This window comes from Heliangelus exortis, chromosome 29, assembly GCF_036169615.1.
Source record: "Heliangelus exortis chromosome 29, bHelExo1.hap1, whole genome shotgun sequence".
Lineage (NCBI taxonomy): Eukaryota > Metazoa > Chordata > Aves > Apodiformes > Trochilidae > Heliangelus > Heliangelus exortis.
Genome location: NC_092450.1, coordinates 4,515,128 through 4,539,102, shown reverse-complemented (window position 1 = coordinate 4,539,102; position 23,975 = coordinate 4,515,128). Strand labels below are relative to the sequence as shown.

Genomic DNA, 23,975 nt, shown 5'->3' with positions numbered 1-23,975 from the left:
AAAATCAGTTTTTCCTTAAACCCCCTTAATTTTACCACAAAAGCTACTTCCAGCTGTGGGTAACCTGGGACTGAGAGCAATCCCATCCCTCAGGGGGTGCCAGCTGATCACTGGAACACTTCAAAGAGGAGAGCAGGAAGGAACAGATGTACACAAAGTTTTAATTTTATTTTTTTTTTCTCTGGTTGGAGACTCATCTGGTAACATGCATGCATTTCAAAACAGTAACAGTGTCTCAAACTGCTCCTAGCAAACAGACAAGCACAGAGGACTTAAAATTCCTATTTAAAAAACAGCAGTGAAAAAAACCTAGAATGTTTTTTTTTTTTTTTTCAGTTTCAAACTTAATTTATTCACATTTTTTTTTTGTCTGTTTTTTCAGTTGCACTGATTAGCCCTGCCCACCCTTCTGTGTGTGATGCACTCACTTGACACAACTCCAGCTGCACTGTGCAGCCCAGCAGGGACCAGAGAGCTGGAAACCCAAACCACTCAAAAAGGGTGGGTGAGCAGCACTTGGTTCCCCAAGTTTTGCCTTCACTGTTACACAAAATCCAAGAGATTTCCAAGAGCAAGGAAAATCAGCAGTGGCTGCTGTGGAGACTGGAGAAAGGCTCTGCAGAAATGGGGGGAAAAGCCTGAAATGGGGCATTAAGACACAGAGGGGAAGGGAGAGCTGGGTTGTGGGGTTTTTTTTGTGGGTTTTTTCTGATTTTTTTGGAGCTGTTTTAAGGAGCTGTGTCAGGGGGGTTCTCTGCAGGGTTGCAAACCAAGTTTAGGAGCCACAAACTTGGCTTCTGAACAGACCTGTCCCAGCTGGAGGTGGAAAGGTGCAGTGTGGAGGGAGGAATCCCAACAAGACTGCCCAGGAGTCCCTGGGAGGGGAGGGATCTGCCCCTGGAAGTCAGGACAAAGCCCCCCAAACAGCCTGGAATTACAACAAATCCTGGATTCCTGCTTTTCCTGGGCTGTGTCCCCATGGATGGGACCTGTGGGAGTGCTGGGGAGGGGAGAGCAAAGACTTTTCCTCCAGGAAAAAGGAAGTTTCAGTGCTCCTGCTGCTGGGGATAACCCAGTCCAACCCCTGGAGTCTGGGATGGGGGAGCACAACCTGGAATCTGGAGTCACCTCCTGCCCCCTCCCCAAGCCCCCCTGTGCTCAGCTTCATGATCACAGCTTTGATTAATTAATTAAAAGCAGGAGGGGAGCAGAGGGAAGGATCCCACAGCTGCTTCCTGGGCTCAGCAAACTCCTTGCTGCTTCCCAACACCCCCCCAAAAAGGGTGAGGGCTTCCCAGTACCTCCCAGTCCCATCCCAGTAAGGGCTGACCCAAGCCCTGGTGTTCATGGAGCAGAGCAGCACCCAACCTGCAGCTCCCTGCTCTGCCTTTCCCCCTTCTCCCTGTGCTGGAGGAGCTCTCTCCATGGGGAAGAACCATCCCAAAGGAGTTTTGGGTTTAAATTCTGACAAATCAGGCAAGAGAGAAACCCTCAGGCCAGGCAGGAATTGAGCCAACAACCCTGCAGCTCCTCCTCCCTCCTTGGGGCACTGATAATCTTGGGGGGTTTGTGTATATATATATATATATATATATATTTTTTTTTTTTTTTTTTTTTTTGGAAACTCCAGTTGACCAAAGAATTGCACTGAAATTGCTTGGAAAAATCCTGTGCAGGATGTGAGGGATCTGCCTACCTACTGAGCTCTTCCAGCTGAGGGGTGGAATTTTCAGTCAAATGCACTTCAGTGTAAAGTGTTCTGCAGGGTACATGCTAGAGACAGAAATATCTACATTCAGCAAAACTAGAACTAAATCCACACCAGAAACAGACAACAAACTAGCACAAGCAGTTGTAAAAACCAGAACTGAAAGGGCTGGGGTTTTGCTTTTTAAATACTTCAGTTAAAAAAAAAAAAAAAAGTGACCTAAAAGGAGATTTTAAAAAAAAAAAAAAAACCAAACAAAAAAAAAAGGAGCAAACAGAACAAAAAACCCAACAACAAAACAACAAAAAATAAAAGAAAAAAAAGTCCCTTTTAAAAACAAATATTTGCAGCTTCACTTCTTATTCTGGTAATAAAAATACTGTCTAGAAACAAAAATTAGCATTTTTAACCATAATGCTACCTCTCAAAATGTAAACAATATACAAAATGCTTCTGTTAAACCAAGTTACATACCTGGGTAATACATCATTAAGTGAGAAAATTGCATTTAATTACTTTAATACACACAGTATGGCAACTTGACAGAAGGGGCAGAATTGGGGAAGTGCTGAGGGGAATGGAGTTCATGGAGCTTTTCCTATCTGGAGCCAGGAGCAGCCAATTGGATCCCAGCAGGAGTTTGGTTGGAGTGGAGTAAGAAAATCAGAGTTAAGTGCTCTGAAGCCCTTAGTGTCCTGACTTCCTCAAGGAATGCAGGAAAACTGCATTTTTAATTCATTCCTGTTCATGAAATTCAGGGAATGAAGCTCCAAGCTCTGCAAACTTCATTCTACTTTCTTTGGGTTGTTTTTTTTTTTTTGTAGTGTCTCAGTGCAGGATCTGCAGTTCACCAATTTGTTTCACTCTTCCTCCCCCCTTTTTCTTATTTTTTGTTTTTTTAAACACACAGTTAACCAGTTTCAAAGGTACAAGCTCATTTCTCCAAATTACAGCAAACTTACCAGGCCAAAGCTGCAGATTCAATGTGGATTTTTAAAACTGTCAGGAATAAAAAGTGATTGGTGTTTAATTGCTAATTGACAGTAAACTTAAGTGCTTCTTGTTTTAAGAGAAAAGCAACCAAGGTAATGCCCACAAAACTAAGCTGATGATACCCTCTAAGTCCTCCCTTTTTTTTTTTTTTTTTTTGTTTTTTTAATTATTCTCATAGCTGCATTGCTTTTGGGGCTTTTCCAGCTACACACCTTAAGACATGAGAGTCTTCAGCCTCCCAGACAAGGGGGTGTTCAGCCCCCACACCACCCAGAGGAGGGACCCTACAGAAGAAATCTGTCCCACATCAAAGGGAATGACCCATGAGCAAAATAAAAAATATTCATACCCAGTATCCTGACCCCTAATACTCATTTTTGACTTCTTCAAGACTCTATTTACAGTGCACTCTTGTGGGCTGAAGCTGGAGCCCCCTTTTTGCCCCCCTCCAAGTGGGATTCACATCACGAATGTGGGTGTGAAAAGGAAAAAAGGAAAAAAAAAAATAAAATAAAAGAAGGAAAAAAAAAAAAAAGCCCAAGCCCACATTCAGAATCCAGACCAGAGGTGGCATTAGTCTAAGGAAATGACCAGGATGTGATGAGCACCAGTTATCTCTCAAAAGGACCAAAATTCCACAGAGCAAACTGTAGCACGTGTTGCAGCACAGGACAGACATTCAGACAGCTTATTCCCCAAACAAAGGCATAGGTGAAAAGAGTTTCAAGGCAGAGAAGCAACATGGTTCAACTGCAAGAGGTTTGTTCAAAACGCTAAATCCTGCTCAGAAAAAAAAAACCAACCAAAAACCCAAAAGAAAAAGAAATAACCCCGAAAGTTTACAAAAAAAAACCCCAAAAAAACCAGAAGATCTGTAACTGTTGTGCAGCAGAGCTAACAAAACCCAAAGCAAGTCTGACAAGCTTGGCTGTGAAAAATATTACAAGCATTCTGGAGACAAAACAGGACATTATTCAGTCACACAAATCAGTTCCAATTCCTTGGGAAGGAGGGGTTGGGGGGGGGAAATAATCTGGTGCAAGTGTTCAAACATTTCCACTCCTTGACTGTTGCTCGAGAGAGGGGGATGGAGCAGAGAGGAGTAAAACCCAGCACAGCTCAAGTCCTGAGTCCTCCTGAGCAGTGGGATTTGCTCTGCAGTCCCAGCACTCCCAGTGAGTCCAATTCCTTCGTGTGCAAGTCACATTGCCATTAAAAAAAAAAAAAAAAAAAAAAAGAAAAAAAAGAAAAAAAAAAGCAACCAACTAAGCCAAGAACCTCTGTCAGGAAACAAATTCAAGTACCTGTTGCAAACTGGGCAAGTGAGGAAGACTGAACATTAGTTAGATTAACACTGGCAGACCTGGGAGGGGAAGCTGCAGCCTAGGAGACAGGGCAATTCCTGACCAAGGTGTGACAGGGAAACCTTCCAAATACTCAAATACTATCCCTACAGCTATAAAAAGTTGGGTTTTTTGGTTTTTTTTCCTCTCTTTTCTTTTATGAAATCGTCAGAGTTGGCCAATTTAAAGCACAATGGGTCCAAACATTATTAATCTGAGGTTGTGCAATGCCTCTCCTACTTCTGACACTGATTTTTGATTTATTTTTTTTTTTAGGTTCTAGCAGTTACACCTTTTGAAGAGATCATCTTTGGTAGATGTTCATTTCCCTTGTCTTTCTTGTAAATCAAGTGCAGTTACAAAAAAAAAAAAAAAAAAAAAGGTTTTCTTACTTAAATTAACCCAAAAACATAAAGTGTCCCAGTCTGAATTTACCTAAAGTTCAGCAACTCCTCCTTATCAGAGCAAAATTTTCCATTCCTTGAAATGCTGAGCTATTTCTCTTCCAATTCTTACCAAGAGGGAAATAAAGGGGCTTCTACGTCTTTCTGGTAAAGACAGTCCAATTTAAAAAATAAAATAAAATTAAAAAAAAGTAGTAGTTTGTGGGATCAGGCACTGCTTCACTCCCACTGCAGGTGACCTGGAGTGACCCCTCTCCCACAGTGCCACCTCTCCCATCCCTATGGGATTCTCTTGCTCAGAGAGGAGAAATGTCATTAGAAAGAGAGCAGTGCTGAAACAATGCACTTTTCTTCTTTTTAAAAAGCCCTCAAATCTACATCTGGGCACTTCTGTTAACATAAAAACCCCACTTTTCCACCTGGGTCAAGTGGACTCTTGGAGGGTGCACCTAGAATTAAAGTTTTCTCTTGAAGTCACACAGTGCCACACACTCAGCTCCTGCACACACACACACACACAAACACTCACACTCACACACACCCCACATGCTGCTACAGTGTCTGTTTGAGTGTCACAGGCTGTATTCTCTGTTTGGAAGTAGAGCCCCTCTTCATTTCTCCTGGAAGGCTGGAGTTGACTATGTCAGGATGTTGGAGATAAATTCGTTGAAGCGTTTGGAGTACTGCTCCGGGTTCACTGTGGAGATCTCTGCCCCAGCCTGCAAGGCAGAGAGGAAAAAAACTCAAAACCAACCCCCCCTGAAGGCCAGGGCAGCCCTTCCTCTGCAGGGAAAGACCCAGAACAATGTGGAAGTTCTAGGAAAAAAAAAAAAAAAAAGAAAAACAACACCCGGAAAAATTGGAGAGAGATCCCCAAGGAAATTGGTTTCAGCTCCAGTTGGATTTTCTGCCACCACTGAGGTAAAACATTGGATTTGGTCACTCAGGGTATGGAGGGGATATGAAAGGAGCATGAAAACATCCACATCCTGCTCAACCTGAGCCTTTTTCGTGCCCTTTTTGGGAAGTTCAGGAACAGGAGTGTCCCTGGGAGTGTCTCCCTGCAGCAGGTTCACTGCTCTGTCAGGATGCTGGGGCCACACCAGGGAAAAACAAAACACCTCCCAGAGTGGGACAGAAGTGCAAGGCACCTCCAAGCAAGCAGAGGGACAGCCTTTCCCAGGCAGTCTGAGGAGACAGTAAATGAGGGAAGGGCATGGGATCACTGGAGAATTTCCATGCTGGTAGAAAACTCCAGAGCCAGGAGCCATCCCACACAAAGCAGCAGCCCCAGAGCCCCCCCCTCCCTGCAGGCCTCAGGGCCTTACCCCATGTTTCACTGTTTTGGCAGCATGTGCAGCTTTCTTCTTCGTATCATAAGGTGTCAGAATGTCTATAATGGCCATGAAGTACACTTCCTTCTTGGGGGCACCTAGCAAGGCAAGAGAGTCACACCCTGAGCTGGGACCAAACCCAGCTGCACCCCTCCCTCCTTAAAAATTATCCAGCAGATCTGTTGTGGCTGCAGCCAGCAGAGAAAGCAAAGCAGCTGGAGGCTGTAGGGCAGAAAAGAACAACTGGGAACAGCACCCCAGAGCCCCCCACACAGACTCCAAGCAGGTCACTGCCCTCCAAGCATCACCTCTTCCCATTCCAACTCACACCACCCACAGCAATGCTCTGGGAAGCACAGGAGACACCCAGCAGGGTCTGGCTCTCTCCCTGGACAATCCTCCCCACTCAGGGAGGGCTCAGGGGAGACCTCATCACTCCTGCAGCTCCCTGAAAGGAGGTTGGAGTAGAGGTTGGGCTCTGCTCCCAGGCAGCTCTCAGTCAGACAAGAGGGAATGGGCTTAAACTCTGCCAGGGGAGGTTTAGGTTGGATATTAGGAAGGAATTCTTTCCAGAGAGGGTGCTCAGGCATTAAGCTCTGCCAGGGGAGGTTTAGGTTGGATGTTAAGAAGGAATTCTTTCCAGAGAGGGTGATTGTAATGGGCTGCCCAGGGTGGGGTGGATTCTCAGGGATTCAGGGAGGTTTTTAAGGAGAGCCTGGAAGTGGCACTCAGTGGGTGGGGAACCAGGGTGGGAGTGGCTCAAGGATTGGATTTGATGATCCCAGAGGCCCTTTCCAACCCAGATGGTTGTGTGATTCACCCCACCCAGCCCAGGCAGAGCAGAGGACACCTCCCCTGCCCCTCCAGCCCCTCCTCAGGACAACATTCCCCACACTCCACTCACTCTCGTGGCTCTTCATGGCGTAGACATCCACAGAAGGATCAAACTCCCCAGGCCCAAAGAACCTGGGGTAATTGAGGAGGTTTCCTGGGCTGTCAGGGGGGGTGCCATAGGAGGAGATGGGGTTGCCCCCAAGACCATCATTCTCACACTCCTCATCCTCTGCCCGATCCTCCACTTCCATCTCTTCCTGCTCTGCTCTGTCAACATCGTGGATCCCAACCAGCAAGCTGTAATCCATGATCTTCAGCTGAGCTAAAAACTAGGAGAAAGGGAGGAGTGAGAACAACAAGAGCCACAGGGGATCAGGAAGCCTCAGTCCTGCCCTGCCAGTGTCTCCCTGGCTGGAAAGGGCTGCAGGGGGAAAAAAATCCCCAGCTGAGCCATCAGCATGACCCTGACTGGAGTGGCTTGGCTGAGCCAGGAATGATTTCTCAGCCACTGCTGCTCCCCTTGAGGATCCAGCTCTGGGAGGCAGAGCAAAAGGAACCAGGGTGGCAGTGGATTAAGGGCTGGACCTCCCTGGCTGATCCTGGGAAAAGCTCTCCCCCCCCAGGAAACTCTACCTCCACGTCCCTCTTCAGCTTCTCAAGGAAATTCTTTTTACTCTCTTCCCCAACGTGCAGCTTCTGACCCTCATTCAAGAAGTCGTTGTCCTTGAACGTTGGGAGATCCTTGGCCTGCAAGAAAAAAGCCTCTCTCAGCTTTTCCAAACCCCTGCTTTTTGAGGGCAGGGCTGCTACACCGACCCATTAGCACCAGGTTCACTGCAGGGACTCAGCACCAGGACCTTCTGGCTGATCCCAGGGTGAGGGGGCTCATCCTGCCCACTAAGTGTGAAAATGGCACCAAGCAGAGCCCAGGGGGTGGCAGAGAACCCCTGAGCTGAGCTCTCCTCAGGGGGAAAGTGCAGGGAGACACAGAGAGCAACACAACTCGAGAGGCTGCTGGGAAGATGGGCTGCAGGCTGAAAACTTGACAGCTGGGTTCCTGCCAGAGATGGTCCAACCAGTTCCCAGAATAGGAAAGAAATGTATTTTGTTGGCTTCTGATTGGGCAGGAAGGAGTAGAAGGCTTGGGGAAAAAAAAAATAAATTAAAAATTGCTTCCCTCCCTGAAGACTCGAGGAAAAAAAAATTAAAACCACTGCTTCTCAAGGAATCTGCTTGCAGCAGGCCCTGAAGATTTCTTTGGGATATGGAAAACCATCAAACTTCTTTGTGCAACTGGGAATTCAATGATTTGGTTCTTTAGGATGATCTATGAGCATGTGGCAGCTTTATACAGATCCAGTGTGAATGGTCTGAGACAAACTGCATAAGGAGAAAAAGCAAGGGGGTGAACAGTCAGGAAGCCAGGGACACTTGGTGAAGCTGTGCCCTTACACCAGAAAATCTGGTGTAAATGGGAGCTCCTTGGCTCGTGCCAAAGCTCTGATTTTAGGGCAGGCTGGAGCAGCCTTGCTCTGTGGTCCCAAACCTGAAAGTCCCATCCATGTACAAACCATGTCACACCTCCTGCTGTGACCTCAGCAGGAATTTTCACCACAGCCCAAGTTTTGCAGGATTCTGAGTCACGTGTTTCCCTGATGACACCAGAACCCAAACTTAGGAACACACTGAGATAGGCCCAGAACCTGAGAGGAGCTGGTCTGGTTTGAAAAAAAAGCATCTGTTGCAAAAGCTAACTGCTGACCTGACTTGGTTTGGTACCCAGGGAGCACTATGAAGAAATCCTTCCATAAAGACACCATGGGACTAATGTGGGGTTTGGTACTTGTGGGATTGTCCCCCAAGAAGCTCCCCCCACTCCTGGTAGTGTCAAGAGAAGAGAGCAGCACCAGATCTGCACCATCTCTTCCTGAGCAGTTACTGGGCACAGCCTGAAAGGTGGGACAGAAACAGGTTATCACTCAGGGCCCATTTCATATCCCCTGCTCAATACCCCCTTGGAAAAGGGAAGTCAGTTGGATCCCATCTGCTTCTAACCACGAGGAGGAAGGAAAGGCTGTCAGGGACTGTCCATACCTTCTCCTTGTCACTTGCTTCCCTGGATACTGTTGAGCCCTGAGAAAAGAACAAAGGAGAGAGCATTGCTGCACAATTCCCAAAGAATCCACTGACACCATTTCATCTCCCCATGCAGAAACCCAATGAAACCAGTTTTAAAATCAGTCCTCACCCCCTTTTTTTTTTTGGTTTTTTTTCCTCACCTGAGAGAAGATTCCCTTAATGCACTGTTGCCCACTTGGGATTGGGGGAACAAAACATTTGAGCCTCAAGTCAAGCCCCATCCAGAGCCCCCAAAATCTCATCCCCAGAGTTAAAAGCAAAGCTCAGGACCTCTCCAAGTCTGTGTCCCAGGCTCCCAGGGAGCTCTTCAGCCCTCCAGCCCCTCACCTTCAGGTCGTATTTGCGGTGCACAGTCAGCCTGTGACTGAAGACATTCCTGGTGACCACCATGTAGGTCTCCACCCCATCCACAGTCAGTCTGTACATGCCCAGGAACTGGGGCAGCAGGGTGTTCCCATGACACTCCACTATGAACTGGAGGAGGGCAGAGAAGGACAGGAAGGTCACCCAAAGGCCATCTCAGGCAGAGCAGAAGCTCAGCAAGCAGCCACCTGAGACCACCATGGCAAGGAAGGAGCCTGAAAGTGCCTCTCAGGCTCTCAAGAAAAGCCAGGCAGCCTCTAGAAAAGCCAGGTAGCCTCTAGAGAAGCCAGGAAGCCTCTAGAGAAGCCAGGAAGCCTCTAGAGAAGCCAGGAAGCCTCTAGAGAAGCCAGGCAGCCTCTAGAAAAGCCAGGCAGCCTCTAGAAAAGCCAGGCAGCCTCTAGAAAAGCCAGGCAGCCTCTAGAAAAGCCAGGCAGCCTCTTGTCAGGATCTTCCAGCCCTCAGCTGAGACAGAGCATCCAAGCCCAGCCTGGTGTGACAGGTTAGGGGGGTGTGTGTGTCACCCAGGGTGAGCTGTGGTTGTGTGGCTGTGTCTGGCAGTGAGAGCTGATGGACAGGCAGATAACAAGCATCAGGGGAGATGATTTTCCTTCCCCCCTGCGTGTCACCAGCTCCTCTTTAGTCCCTCTGGACAATCTGAGTCAAAGGAGGGAATGAGGAGGGTGCTTACAGCTCTCAGGTACCAACAACCCCTAATTCAGGGAGGGGAGGAGCAGGGGGAGGTGTGGAGGGGCTCAAGGCAGCTGTGCCACCTCTTGTCCTTTTCCAAAAGCCCTCAGCCAGCTCTGCCAGGTTGCACCCCGTGAATCCAAGCTCCAGTTTTCCCCAGCAAATCCCAAGGGTGTTTGCCCCCCCCCCCCTTCCTTCCCCAGGGTTTCCAGACTCACCCTACCTGGTGGTACTTCTTTAGGATGTTGTGCATCTCTGCTACATCCTCACTGGACACTGCTTTGATGACAAACCTCCTGTCATAGGTGGTGAGGAACCTGGCCCCACATCGGCCCTGGCTGTCACTGTTCACTGGGGCACTTCTGGTCACAGAGTTCTGAGGGAAGCAGAACAAAGACAAAAAAAAAAACCAAAAAAAAAAGATGGGGAGGAGAGGCAAAAGCTGCCAGCTCCCTGGGGAAGAAAGAAGAATGCAGAGGAGACATGGGAGAGCAGGACCATGGAGTTCAGAGCTTTCCTCTGGGCCTCCTCTGTTTTACTCCAACACCTGGCATCTATTTTTTAAGATTTATTTTTTTTTTACTAATGTGGTAAGAAGGCAACATGCACAGGGCACAACTTCTCAGTATTTCCTCCTGGGAATTTAAGAGCAGACAGGATATTTCCAAGCTTTAAGGCAAACCAGAACAAAATGAAGGAAATAACCTGCTGTTTCCATCCAAAAGCAGCCCAAACTGGCAAAAATCTCATGGTCTGGGAATTCTTTGCAGGCCACCCTGACACCAAAAGCCACCCTCAGCCTCTGCCATTCTTACCATTGGATGAAAGTGAGTAGAAACAGTGTGGTTCTGCCCCAAACAACCAGCAGCATCTGTCTTTAGATCCCTGTCTTCACCCTTAGCAACCAAACCCTGCAGCACCACTGGAAAACCCCCAGGGATTTCCTGCTGTTTCCTGAGCCAACACCCTGAGCTCTTTCTTCTGGGGCTTCTCTGCCCCAACCCAAGCAGGACACCCCCAATTTCTGCTCTTCTCAGCCACTGCCTCCCCCCTGCACCAGCCCAGGCACCAAATCCATTCTGCCAAGCAAGAGTGGAGGCTCCCACTGATGTTTCCTTTGCACCAGCAGCTGGGGAGAGCTCTGAAACACGGGGGGATCCTGAGCCCTGGATCTTGAGCTCGAGGTAGATGTGTCTTTCAGGACCTCAGGGATGGCCAAGGCATTTCAGGATGTGTTTTTATAGCTGCTGGTTACCCTGTTCTCTCCTTCCCCTGGCTCCCTGGAGAGCAGACAGCAGAGGGAGCCTGTTCTGCAGCCACAGACAAGCAGAGGGATTTACCAGGATAACTGCAAGGCAGCCAGGAGGTTTCCTTTCAGAATGAAGCATTTAAAGCCTTTGAAACATTTATGAAGCAGGGGAAAAACCCTGTTCCTGCCAAAGGCTTTAGAAATCATCAGGAAAATAAAGGCAAACACACAAAAAAAAACCCCAAACAACCCTTGCTTCTTGCTGACACTTGCAAAGTGAGCCTGTGCTACAATCACCCCTCACCTCAAACCCCCAGAGCTTTTCTTCTGGAGGAGATGGGAAGCAGAAATCATGACCACATATGGACATTACCAAATTCCCAGCCCTTAGGTTTACTCTGTTCCCTTCCTGTCACTCCCACCCCTTCTTCCACAGCCTGGGAGTTATATTTAGAGCCCTGGCTCAATTCCCACTCAAGTCATCACATTTTACCCACCTGAACTGCAGCTCAGTGAATGTTTTCCTGCTTTCTGTTCTAGCTGGACACTTTTAAAGAGTCCAACTGCTCTACCACAGGGGTGAGAGAAGTAATTCTGCAGAGCAACAGGTGAAGTATAAATGATAAAAGAGGTACTGAGAACCAAAGAGGCTCTGGATGCTTCCAGGTTAAGTCCCTTCACATGGTTCTCAGCATTTCTTAAAAGAAAACAGATCTCCCCATTAGATTAACCTGGAAACAGAGAGAGACCTGGCAATAATCTAGAGGCAAGCAGGGAGAATTTTGGCAAGCCTGGGGAGGGCATTAACACAGATGTGTGAGGATGGGGCAGACACAGAGACCACCAGCAGGAAGCAGGAGCTCAGCTCCCACCTCCTCTCCTCCTCACAGGCAGCAGGGAAGCAAAGGATGGAGAGAACAAGAAGCCTGCCTGGCTCTCCCACTGCTCCAGCACTAACTTGTCCCTCTGGGCAGGCAGATTCCAGCCAGGATTTTAGCTGAAGGCCTGAGCAGTCAGTGCTGGCACATCTCCAGCCTCTATCAAACCAGAGCACGGTGCCAAAGATATTGGGTTTAATTTCCTAACACTCAGGCTGCCAAAGGCCATGCAGCTATCAAAGGCACCCTCTCTGTCTGCACTGCCTTCTCCTTCAGTTCTGAGGTCTCCAAGCAGGTTGCTACCACACATCCCCTGCCTGCAGAAGGCTCAGAGCTGTGTGTGGAAGGCTGGCCCTGCTGCAGCAGCCAGACTTGGAGCATCTCCCTCCCACTGGATTCCAGCCCAGTGGGATTAAAACAAGAAAATGTTTCTCCCCTCCAAGCCAAGCCTGAGCTCTGGCCTCAGGGGACCCATCCCAAAGCAGCAGCCCCCTTGATAAACCAAATTCACCAGCACCAAGGGATTTGGTTAACACAGGACCTGAATCTGTAAGAACACAGCCTCGTTTCCCTTGCAGATGTTCTGGGCTTGATCATTGTTATCCTCCAGCTCTTCCCTGTCTCCAACCATCTGCTGCCTCTTACTTTATGCCCAGACTCCAAGCATGCTGGAGCAGGGACCATCTTCTCACTCTGCATTTGCCCAGTGCCTGGCACAGCAAGATCTCCTCCATTGCTGGGTGCCCTCAGGGTGAGGGGAAAATGATTCAAACCAGGATAAAAAAACCCATAAAAATCTGACCAGACCAGACCATCGGTATCAGGAGTTTCTCTCCCAGTTTGGTTCTGCCCTGATGGGAAGGGGTTGGGAGGGCAGGGAGCTAAAGGAACAGTACCTGGTAGTCTTGATCATCAATCCCAAATCTTTCTCGGAGATTCCGGAACACCAGGGGACAATATTCCTTAAATTTAAATCGACTTGGCAAGTTTTCCCTAGGGCAAAGCAGAAAAGAGATTCTGGTGCAAGGATCAGCTTGGGAAATCAAACTCAATTCCCTCTGACTTCACTGCCAACCCTTTAGGATATCCGAGCCCCCTCCTACCTACAAGGGCCCTAATTCTGCAGGAATTTCCCCTCACTGGGCCACCCTGTTCCTTGGGGTGCCTGCAAGAGTCAGCTGTGCCCAGGAATGTTTGCAGGATCCACCTTTTGACCCTGCTCTCTGGGTGTCTGCCTGACAGAACAACCTCCCCTGTCACCAGCACAGCTCTGACACAACAATTTCCTCTCTTTCCTCCCCCTTTGGTGCTTTGCTCCACTCAGCTCTTGCTGCCCCCTGCAACACTCTGTGAGTGGGTAAGAGGAAAAGCTGGAGGAAAAGGGAGAGGGGGGGTGGGGGGGAGTTTTTAATTTCAGATCAGATCATTTCTGTGTCAAAAGAAAGGTCAAGCCCAGCCAAACCATCTCACCCAGAGCACAAAGGAGAGGGGGTGGATCAGCTCTGCTCTGGGATGTTCCAGACACTCCTGACCATGACAGAGGGAACTTTGCTGCCAGGAATGGGGCTTGCCCAGAGCTCAACATCCCCCCCATCCCTCAGGGATGCTGCTCCCCACCTGAGCTCCCCTTCTGCCCAGTGGAAAGAGGAAGAAGAGAGCAGGAATCCTGCTGGAGCTTTGGTTTTAAGCAGTGCTTTGGTTTTAAGCCTGGCCTTCCCAGGCTTCTCATCACCCAAAGGATACAGAGGAAACCACAAGAGAGAATTCCAGTGACTCCCTGCAGGGCTGAGCAGGGCACATGTCCAGCCAGCCAGATCCCCTTGGCATTACAAGAGGAAACAAACCCAAAGGCCAGCTCATTCCCCAGCAAAGAGCTCTAATTAGAGAGACAAAGAAGTTGGGGAGCACCTACTCACTTGTTGAACAGATGATTGTCCACCTTAATCTTACTGTAGGCTTTGAAGTCATCAGGCATTAACATGACAGGGACAGGAACATTGCTGAGTTCATTGATCTGAAAGAGAAAGGAAGCAGAGACTCAAACCCAAGCTCCACTGCCCTGAGGGGATGCCAAGTGCCCCAGAACCTGGTTCTGAAGCCACAGAACCCCTCAGACTTTCAGAACAACTGAAGCACCCTGGTTACAAGGCACAGAAGCCTCCCTCAGCCCCACGGGGAGCACTCCCCAGCCAGCCCTGGCTCCTCATCTCCTCACCTTCCACTCAGCACCCCTTGGAGCTGACACAAACCCACAGCCCAAGAAATGGCAGAGTTTCTCTCTTAAACAAACCACCTTTGCCTTTCTCTAGGAAATGGTGCATCAGCCAAACTCTGCACCAGTTCCCAGGGGGACAAACCAGACAACCAAAGGCTCTGAGGTGGCCCAGCCAGCTCAGCCTCTGGGTGGCTTTGCTGCAGCACAGCTCCCCTGGGGATGCTGTTTCCATCCTTGCTGTCTTTTGTTGCTCTCTCCCCACCTTCTCTGAAGGGATGACTCACTCCACTGGATTGGTTTTGCTCCTTAGTCATGTGTGGCAGCCACAGGAATAGAGGGAAGCAGAAGAATGAATGTGGCAGCTACTACTGCACAGCCAGGCTCGAGCTCCAGCACCCCAGCAGCAAAGTAAAAATAAAAATATAGAGTGAAACATGAATATAAACGAATATAGAATATATAAATGAAACAGAGAGTAAAAATATGAATCAAAAATAAATAACTCCCCCTCTGGGCTCTATCTGCCCTGCTCCAGCCAAGCCCCATGCACTGACTGGGATGTGCCAGCACTCAAGAGGAGGTCAAGAGGCAGCACATTTCTGAGGACAGCCCTGGTGCCATCCATTCACTGATTTTATTCCTGTGCCAAGCAGGTGATGCTGGAGAGCAGCAGAAAACACTGGGGGTTGGCTCAGGGTCAGGCCTGGGGGCTGGTCCCAACCTCCAGGCAAGTCCTGGGACTTCCAGCAGGCTTGGAAAGGAGGAATTCCCTGCACTGAGCAATTCCCTGCACTGAGCAATTCCCTGCTCAGCCTCCAGCAGCTGGGATCCAGTTCTGGGATCCAGTTCTGGGATCCCCTGCTCCTGGGGTCCTGTCCAAAGAGGCAGAGATGAAAGGAGGGATGGAGGAGCCATCCTGCCGTGGGAGGTGTTGGCAAGGAGCTCCCAGCTCCTCTCTCATCACACACCCAAGCCTTGGATGGGGTATTTTTTTCACACCCTTTCTCCCATCATTACCAATGGGAAAAAAAAAACAAAACAAAACCAAAAAAAAACCAAACCCAGAGGAAGATTTAACAAACGTCAGACTGGAAGGCAAGCTACACACACACACTGCAAGGGGAAAAGATGACTATTTTCAGAGACTGCCATCCCACACAGCAGATAAGCAGGAAATAAACTGGTCACTGCCTGGGGAAGAGCTGAGCTGAGGCTCTTCAGAGCCCTGCTCAGGATTTCCTTCACAGCAGCACCCAGAAAGTGCTTTGGGATGTGTGGAGAATGCTAGAGAGATGAAGGAATAAATAATGCCAATAAATAATGCCAATAAATAGAAAATTCCAATCAATAAATAATGCTAATAAATAATGCCAATAAATAGAAAATTCCAATCAATAAATAATGCCAATAAATAATGCCAATAAATAGAAAATTCCAATCAATAAATAATGCCAATAAATAATGCCAATAAATAGAAAATTCCAATCAATAAATAATGCCAATAAATAATGCCAATAAATAAATAATGCCAAAAAATAAATAATCCAATTAATAATGCCAATTAATAATGCCACCTCAAGGAGTGCAATCACAATGCCCCCTGGCAAAAGCTCTGTCCTGCCCCGAGCTGCTCCTCAGGATGCAGCCAGAAGAGAGGAAAGGCAAAAGGACCAGAAGTGAGGAAGGGATCTCCCAGATCCTGGCTCCAGCTCTGCTGCCTCCCTGATGCAGGGAGCCCTCTGCAGTGATTTCTCCTCGGGGTGAAGAGCAACCAGATAATTCTCCATGGGGAAAAAAAAAAAAAAAAAAAAAAAAAAGCTGCCTCCAGCCACTAATTACTGCTCAGAGGAGGGAAACCCAAGAGCAGAGCTCCTGGGACACTCCTGCTCTCTCAGCTCTCAGCAGTGGGGAGGCACAACCAAGTTATTATCAGGTTGTTGCAGAGCGGAGGAAGGGTGCTGATGGCTGAGAGGGAACAGCAGCTGGGAGACTGTTTCCTCCCTGCCAGAAATCCAGACACAAACGTTAGCAAAGTGAGATGTCAAGATGTCTCTGGCTGCCCTGCTCTCTGCCAAAAAAAAGCAGAAAGCTCCAAGCAAATGTTGGACCTGTTGCAGCTCTCCTGACTGGCAGAACCCCCGTGCCAGGACACCTCATCTCCTTTCAAAGGTGCCCCAAGATGTGACAGCCAAGGAAAAAAAAAAAAAAACAAAAACCCAAAAAAACAAACCCTCCCTGCCTTTCCCTCCTTCCAGCTGCACACAACAGAGCTTTCTGGATGCTTTGGGAGGTGATGGGGAGCAGGATTCATGCTGGGGATTGGCAGAGCTGCCCTCCAGGCCAGAGGGCTTCTGCTCCTGAAATGTTTCTGGGTTTGCTCAGGGGGTTGTTGGGTTCTTTTGGAAGCAGGAGGGATGCAGGCTGACTGCTCCCACAGCAACTCCCCTGCTGGACACACTCCTCGGGATCCCCAAGGCAGAGGGATGGAAAAAAAAAAAAAAACCCTGGAAAAAGGGAGAATCCCAAACTCTGCCTCCTCCTGGTCCCATCCTCAGCATCCAGTGCCCCTTCCTCAGGTTCTGCAGGAGGTGCCAAGGGAATCGGTGGCCAAAGGAAAGCAGGGAATGGCCCTGGTGGCCAAAGGAAAGCAGGGAATGGCCCTGGTGGCCAAAGGAAAGCAGGGAATGGCCCTGCTCCACGGGGAATCTCTCTGGTGCTTCTCCTGGGGGAATCTGAGCAGGCTCCAGGAGCAACGTGAGCACTGCCTGGCACATGTGCGCTCCCTTCTCCTTCTCCCCAGGGAGCAGGAGATTAAATATAGCAGAGAGTGAGGCTTTGGGTGCTCCTGCTGCAGGGGGCAAGGTCACAGCCAGGGGCAGAGCCAGGAGATGTCACCCAGCTGGATGGAGAAACTCTGCCTGCACCTCTTGGGAGATCCCAGGGACAGGGAGATCCTGGGCTTTGCTCTTTCTTCTGGAAGAGGAGCAGAGGTGCAGCCAGCACCTGGGTCCCTCAGCACATCAGGGGATATTTTCAGCCCCATGAAGAGCAAATCCATGCTGTGCAGAACTCTGGGCCCAGGATATTCCCACAACTCCACTACAAAAGCTTTAGAGGTCCCCCCCCCAAAAAAAAGAGCCCAAGCTCTTGAAACCAGGGATCTCTCCCCACACCCAGCATGATGCTGCTTTGCTCTAAATCATCCAGATTTTTACACCTCATCTGCCTCTGAATCCTCTGGAAAATAAACCTGGCCTCTCATGCCACAAGTTTTCACTGAGTGGAAAACACAGACAAACCTGACAGGGCTGAGTCCAGGCTGAAAGGACCATTAAAAAAAAAAAAAGAGGTTTTTGCCACCTGCATTTTGCAGCAGGCTGAAAGCCCCAGCCCTGAGACCACGAGCCCCAGACACACCCCAGGCTCAGAGGGTCCTGGGGGAGCTCAGAGGATTTAAACCCAAACCCCATCTTCAGACACAGCAAGTGACAAAACTGTGTGACAAACTTGCCTGGCAGCAGCAGGGGCACCAAGACCAGGAGATGCCTCCCATTTCTCTGCCCTGTTCTGAGAACAAAGGAGCAACTTCCCCAAGCAAGGGCAGAGCAGCCCAGAGGAGAGAGGTAAAGCAGCACATTCCCAGCACATTCCCAGCTGGATGGGAGGGAAAGGCAGCCAGAGGCCATGGGAGGAGGGACCAGGGCCTGGAGCCACAGCAGAGGATGGAGAAAAGGTCTCATCCTCCTCCCTCCATCCTCCTCCTCATCCCTCCAAAGCCACAACTTCCACCTCCTCCCCTCTTTCCCCAGCAGCCAGAGGAAGAGCAAGCTCAGTCCTGGTGTTTCTCCAGCTCTCCCCTTCCCCCCCTGGACTTGCTGGGTTCAGAATTCAGTTTTGCCTTCACTGCTGAGCAGTCTGCAGCCACCCCTGGCTGGAAAAATCTCCCTTCCCCTCATCTGCCCAGCTGGGATTTCCTGGTCACTCCAATTCTTGAGCAACACCAGGATTTGGGGTTTCTCTGTAGCTGATAATTTGTCTTCCTCCCCAAAGCCAATTCCTTTCTCAATAAAAGACACATCAATATTCTGTGGCATTCAGGGACAGCTGTTGGAACGAATGGCCCAGGCATAATTTTCCTTCAAAACCTGACTGTAGCCTCAAAGTGGCAATTACCATTAGTAAATTGATGGGAAAATGCAATTTGTTTACTAAACAAGATCCAGATGATGGAGTGTGTGAGCCTGCTCTCTAGGATTCTTTACAACAGGAAAAGGAAAATACTTTGTTCCTCCCAAAGCTTTGCAAACCAGGCCCCTCCAAAGAGCACTTTGTGAGTTAAACTTTGTGACCCTCTGGGGAAGAAACCTCAGCAGGGACACAAACCCACACCTGCACCAAACCTCTGCCCCTGCCAGACACTGTGCAGACACTGGGCAGCTGGTTGAGGGAAAAAAAATCCTGTTTTCCATGAACTGGAGCATGATTAATCAGCATCCAAGCTTGCAACCCCCCTGTGCAATCCTAGAGAATCTTGGAGTCAGTAATTCCTGCCAGCACCCTGGGGACTCCAGGATGCTCGAGGAGGGGGAAAAAAAAGCATCCCCTAGAGACAGCAAACCCACCTTTTCCCAAAGGAAAACTTCCCAAAGGAATCTGAAGCCTGCTGGACAGGATTGGGGTGTCTGGGGGCAGAGCACTCATCCTCCAAGTCCCTGCAGGCAGAGCTAAAGGATGGAGAAGCTGAAGGAGCCACCCAGAGCCACAGGAGGCAGCACCTGAGCCTCAAAATCCTCACTGAAACCCCCAGGGAAACCTTTTTTTTTTTTTTTCCAGGAAAGCAAAGGGCTCCTGGAATCTGTTTTAACCTGAAGTCCCAGGATAAGAAGGTTCACCCAGGCTCCCGAGGCCACATGCTGCACTCTCCAGAGATCAATCAGAGCCCCAGCAGAGAGCAAATGTTGGACAGGACAACCAGAGGCTGCTCCCCCTCTGCCAGGACCAACTCCTGGGCCTCCAGCATTTGCTGCTCTGGCAAGGCTGGAGATGGCAACAGCAAAGCCAGCACTGCAGAGCAGGGGGAAGCAGCCTGCTGCAAATCCCCAGTTTGCTCTTTCCCTTGAATACTAAAGAGCTGGGTTTTGTGCTGCCTGGCACCATCCCCAAAGGTCCTGGGAGATGTGCTGTGGACTTGCTGGGTTCAGAATTCAGTTTTGCCTTCACTGCTGAGCAGTCTGCAGCCACCCCTGGCTGGAAAAATCTCCCTTCCCCTCCATCTGCCCAGCTGGGATTTCCTGGTCACCCCAATTTCTTGAGCAACACCAGGATTTGGGGTTTCTCTGTAGCTGATAATTTCTCTGTAGCCAGTTCCAGGGGCACAGGAGGCTGCAAGACCCACACAGCCAGCAGCAGGGATCCAGCCAGCTCCACAAAAATGGGATCTGCTGATGCTCCCCCCAACATCCCCAGAGCTCCAGGGACCTTTTTCCAGTGGGTGAAGTGCAGCAGCTCCACAGCCTGCAGGAATTCTGCTCTTTATTTCACCAACAGCCCCAAAAGTCACCTCCCCAGCACCCCCCAAGCTGCAGGGATCCCTGAGCTCCTCAGCACCTTACAACTGTTTCTATGGTTTCAGAGCATCCCCCAAGGCTGCTGCCTCCCTCCTGCTGTGCAGAAGGAGCTGGCTCCTCCTTTCCAGAACCATCCCAACTTTCCCCCCTCACCCATCCCCTGGGCACAGCACCCCAGGTGGGTAACCAGCACCATGACAACAGCAAAGCTTCCCCAGGAACCATCCCCACCTTCCCAACATCCCACAGTGCCTTTTCCAGAGACTCCAGAAAGCCAGGGGAAGCCTCCACCACTCTCTTTCTGCCCCTCTCTTCCATGGAATTCTCTCCTCCAGGGTTTTCCAGTCCACAATTCAGCTGTTGGGACTCATCCCCCCCCCCCCCCCACATTTGGCCCTGCTCAGCCTCACCCCAACTTATTGGGTTTAAATCCTGGCTGGGGATGGCCACAACCCAGCTCCTGTTTAAAACAGGAATGCTCAGAACTGGTTTTCCAGAAATCAACTGGTTTTCCTCTCCTTGGTGTGCAACCAGCACTGCTCCTGATCCTCTCCAGCCCCATCCCTGCCTGGATTCACACCAGCTGCTCACAAGCTTCTTGAAACACAAGGCAAAGCCCAACTCCTGCCAGACTCACTTAACAGACCCAGGAGAATTTCTTCAGGCAACAGAAATGGTGGATTGCACAAAATGGTCGTTTGTTTGGTTTCCCCATGAAGAAGCTCATCTTGAATCCAAGCATTTTTGACAGAATCTTGCTGGCACAGCCTCCTGCCTTGTGCTGGTAGCAGCTCCCTCCTCCTGCAGGGATCCCAAGGCAGGAATCCACAGACACAGCCCGGAGGAGACCACAGGCCAGGTGCCAAACATTAAACCAACCCCCCCAAAAAACATTTCTCACCAAGTCCAAAGACACTCCTAAAAATATTTCTCAAGTGTCCAGACCCAGCTGCTGGAAGCAGATGAGCAATTCCACTTCCCACAGAACCAAGGCACCAAAACCACCTCCCAGAGGCAGCCCAGGAGGAGCAAACAAAGCCCCACGACCCCACCAGACCCCCCCTGGGCTCACCCAAAAGCAGTTTGGAGGAAAACCAAGGAGCAGGAATTTGTTGGGAAATCCTGGATGCTTGTCTGAGGGTGAGGAGGGGAGAGCTGAAATGTTCTCCCCCCCCTGGGGACTCCCTTCTGCTCTCTGGCAGCAATTTCTTCATCATCTGCACCCAAGAGAATCTCATCAAGAGCAGCTCAGTGCTCAGCCAGAGCTCCCTGCTCACCTTCATCCCTTTCCCTAAAATATTTCACAACCAAGTGCTCCAAAAGTTCCCTGTCCTGACCCAGTGCCTCAGAAAGGTGATGGATTCCCACTACCCAGACAAAATAAAATTAAAAAAAAAAAACAACCAAACACCTTACTGCCACTCCAAAAGTTACCCTGTGCCTCAAAAACTTGATGGATTCCCACTACCCAGAGAAAATAAAATTTAAAAAAAAAAAATAACCAAACACCTTACTGCCACCAAGCAACAACAGTCCCTGAGAGGCCACAAATAAAACTCAGGAGAATCCCAAACCAAGTTCCATTTCTTCAGGGCTCCTCTGATCAAAGCCTGATTAAATTCCTCCTCCTGCTGCCTGAGCAGCAAGTTCTTGGAAGATCCTTTGACTCAGACAGTGCTGAACTACATTTGGAAGCACTCACTCCAGCAGCAGGCGAGCTAGAAATACAATCCTGCTTTTTTTATGTGTGCTGTTCCTACAAAAATCAAACCTAAACCCCTTTCACCCTCTGGGAAACATCCATTAATCCTCTGGAGAGATGGGTGTCTGAGCCCAGAAGGTTCATTTTGAAGGGATGAGGTTCCTGAATTTTTTGACCCCTGAGTGTTCTCCCACAACAGCATCTGGGGAGCAATGCTACATCAACTCCAACATTCTGCCATCACAGACCAGGGAGAAGTTTCCAGAGAAAAAAAAAATCCAAAGATGGATTCAGGATCCTCCAAAGGAGGTGGATCAAAGAGCAGAACCATCACTGACATTTCCACACCACCCTCTCCTAGTTCTTGGGCCACAGAGCCTGAGGGATGAGATAAGGTTGGGAAAATGGGGCAAAAAAAAAAATAAAATAAAACCCTTTGGGGATGGAGAAGCAAAGGAGGGGGAATTCTCCTCCTAAAGGCAAGGGAGGGACAGGGATTGTCCCTGTGCACGTGGGACCTCCAGAGGGTGACCCAGGGGAGCCCCTCCCCATGGGGATCCCCCTGACCCAGGGGATCCCCAACTGCCCCGGGATGGGGAGAGGAACCACTGGGGAGGGCTGGGGGATGGAGCAGGAGGGAATCCAGGGTGTCCTGGGATGGGGAATCCAGGGAAGGATTGGGATTTAGGGAATGGATGCTGGAGGGGGGGAGGCTGTGGGGGTGATTTGAGGGGGGCAGGAAAAGGCTGGGAGTGAGGGAGAGGGGAGAAGGGACCGATCCGGGGGGGCAGAGGGGAAAGGATGGGACTGGGGGGATATTGGGGACCCCAGGCTGAGTGTGAAGGGGTTGGGGACCCTGGGCTGAGTAGGGGGAGAGATTGGGGACCCAAGGCCAAATGTGTGGGGGGATTGGGGATCCCAGGCTGGGTGTGGAGGGGTTGGGGACCCCAGGAAGTGGCCGAGGGGGAATTAGGGACCCCTGGCCAGGACTGGGGGGGATATTGGGGACCCCAGGTCAGGTGTGAAGGGGTTGAGGACCCCAGGCCGAATGTGTGGGGGGTTGGGGACCCCTAGCAGCAGCTGAGGGGGAATTGGGGAACCCAGGTAAGGCGTGTGGGGACATTGGGGACCCCGGGATGGGTGTGTGGGGATATTGGGTTGTGTGGGCTGGGTGGGTTTGAGGAGGGATCAGGGTGTGGGGGACCCCGGGCAGCGCTGAGGGGGAATTGGGGACCCCGGTCGGGGTATGGGGGGATATTGGAGACCTTGGGCCGGGTGTGAAGGGGTTGGGGACCCCAGGCCAAATGTGGGGATTGGGGACCCCAGGCCGGGTATGGGGGATATTGGGTTGTGTGGGCTGGGTGGGTGTGAGGGGGGATCGGGGTGTGAGGGGGGATCGGGGTGTGGGGGACCCCGGGCAGCGCTGAGGGAGACATTGGGGACCCTGAGCAGGGCTGAGGGGGATATTGGGGACCCCGGGCTGGGTGTGAGGGGCTTGGGGACCCCTGGCAGGGCTGAGGGGATGGGGAGGCCCCGCGCTCACCGTGTGGTTGGCGCCCCACATGAGGACGCTGAGCAGCGGCTCGGAGGCCCGGAACAGCTTCACCTTCTGGCACACGAAGTGTTTTTTCTTGGTCTTGGTTTTGCTGGCGCTGAGGGCAGAGCCCAGCGCCGCCCCGACGCCCCCCGCAGACGAACCCCCCGCGCAATTCGAGGCCATGGCGGACCCGGACCGGCGGTGGTGCCGGCAACAACCGGACCGAACCCCCCCCCCCCCCCTCCCCTCCGGGTTTTTCCCCCCCCCCCCCCTCACACCCCCTCCCCTACCAGCGCCTCCGCATGGTTCCGCCCGGCCCGGCACACGCCCCCCTTTTTACCCCCCCCACCCCTTCTCCTCAGAGGGACCGCCCGCTCCTGTCAGCCCCTGCCCCTCGGTTCGGCTCGGTTCGGCCCGTTAGCTTCCCCTTTCGCCGTTCCCCCCCCCCGTCGCTGCCGCAGTGGTACCGTCCCCGCCTCCCCCTGCCCCCCCCCACCCCGCCCCCGCCGTGGTTCGCTCCACCGCTGAGGTGGAGCCGCCAGGGACGGCCGAGCCCGCTCTGAGGAGGCGCCAAAATGGCGGAAAGCTGAGGAGGTGGGGAGGAGGGGGAGGAACCATCTGCGGGACGAGAAGGGGGAACCCGGGGAGCTGAGGAGCGGGAAGGCGGCGCTGACCGCGGGCTCGGCCCGGTTCGTCCCGCGTTAAGAACGGGAAGAAGCGGAGCGCGGCTTGAGGAGAGAGGAGGAACAAAGGGAAGGGTTGGATGGGGAGAGGAAAGCGAAGGGAAAGCGAACGCCCGCCCCTCCGCCTCTCGTCCCAGATGGTTTCGCTCAGTCCCGGTGACGTCGCCGCTCAGGCCACGCCCCGCAGCGCTCCGGCCAATCAGGAGCGAGGCGGCTGGAATTATGAATGGGGCTGCTACACACGTCACGCGCCGCCGCTTAAAGGGCGAGGAGGAAGCGGGACGGACCGGGACCCACGGGGGTCCCACGGGAACCCCACGGGAACCTCCCCGTGGGCTG

The 23,975-nt window shown here is 51.0% G+C and overlaps 1 protein-coding gene and 1 long non-coding RNA gene across 2 annotated transcripts; both read right to left on the bottom strand.

Moving 5' to 3' along the window:
• Positions 1–147: 147 nt before the first annotated feature.
• LOC139788669 (uncharacterized) lies at positions 148–1,927 on the bottom strand. The gene is made up of 2 exons (XR_011722903.1): positions 1,697–1,927; positions 148–1,111 (listed from the first exon to the last, which is right to left on the bottom strand). It is a non-coding gene; the product is annotated as an uncharacterized lncRNA (long non-coding RNA).
• Positions 1,928–4,215: 2,288 nt separating this feature from the next.
• On the bottom strand, positions 4,216–23,200 carry PIP4K2B (phosphatidylinositol-5-phosphate 4-kinase type 2 beta). The gene is made up of 10 exons (XM_071728804.1): positions 22,960–23,200; positions 13,849–13,946; positions 12,829–12,925; positions 10,029–10,181; positions 9,083–9,229; positions 8,711–8,749; positions 7,250–7,363; positions 6,687–6,945; positions 5,777–5,880; positions 4,216–5,167 (listed from the first exon to the last, which is right to left on the bottom strand). The coding sequence occupies exons 1-10, from the start codon at positions 23,134–23,136 to the stop codon at positions 5,087–5,089; spliced, it is 1,269 nt and encodes a 422-aa protein (XP_071584905.1). The 5' UTR covers positions 23,137–23,200; the 3' UTR covers positions 4,216–5,086.
• Positions 23,201–23,975: the final 775 nt, after the last annotated feature.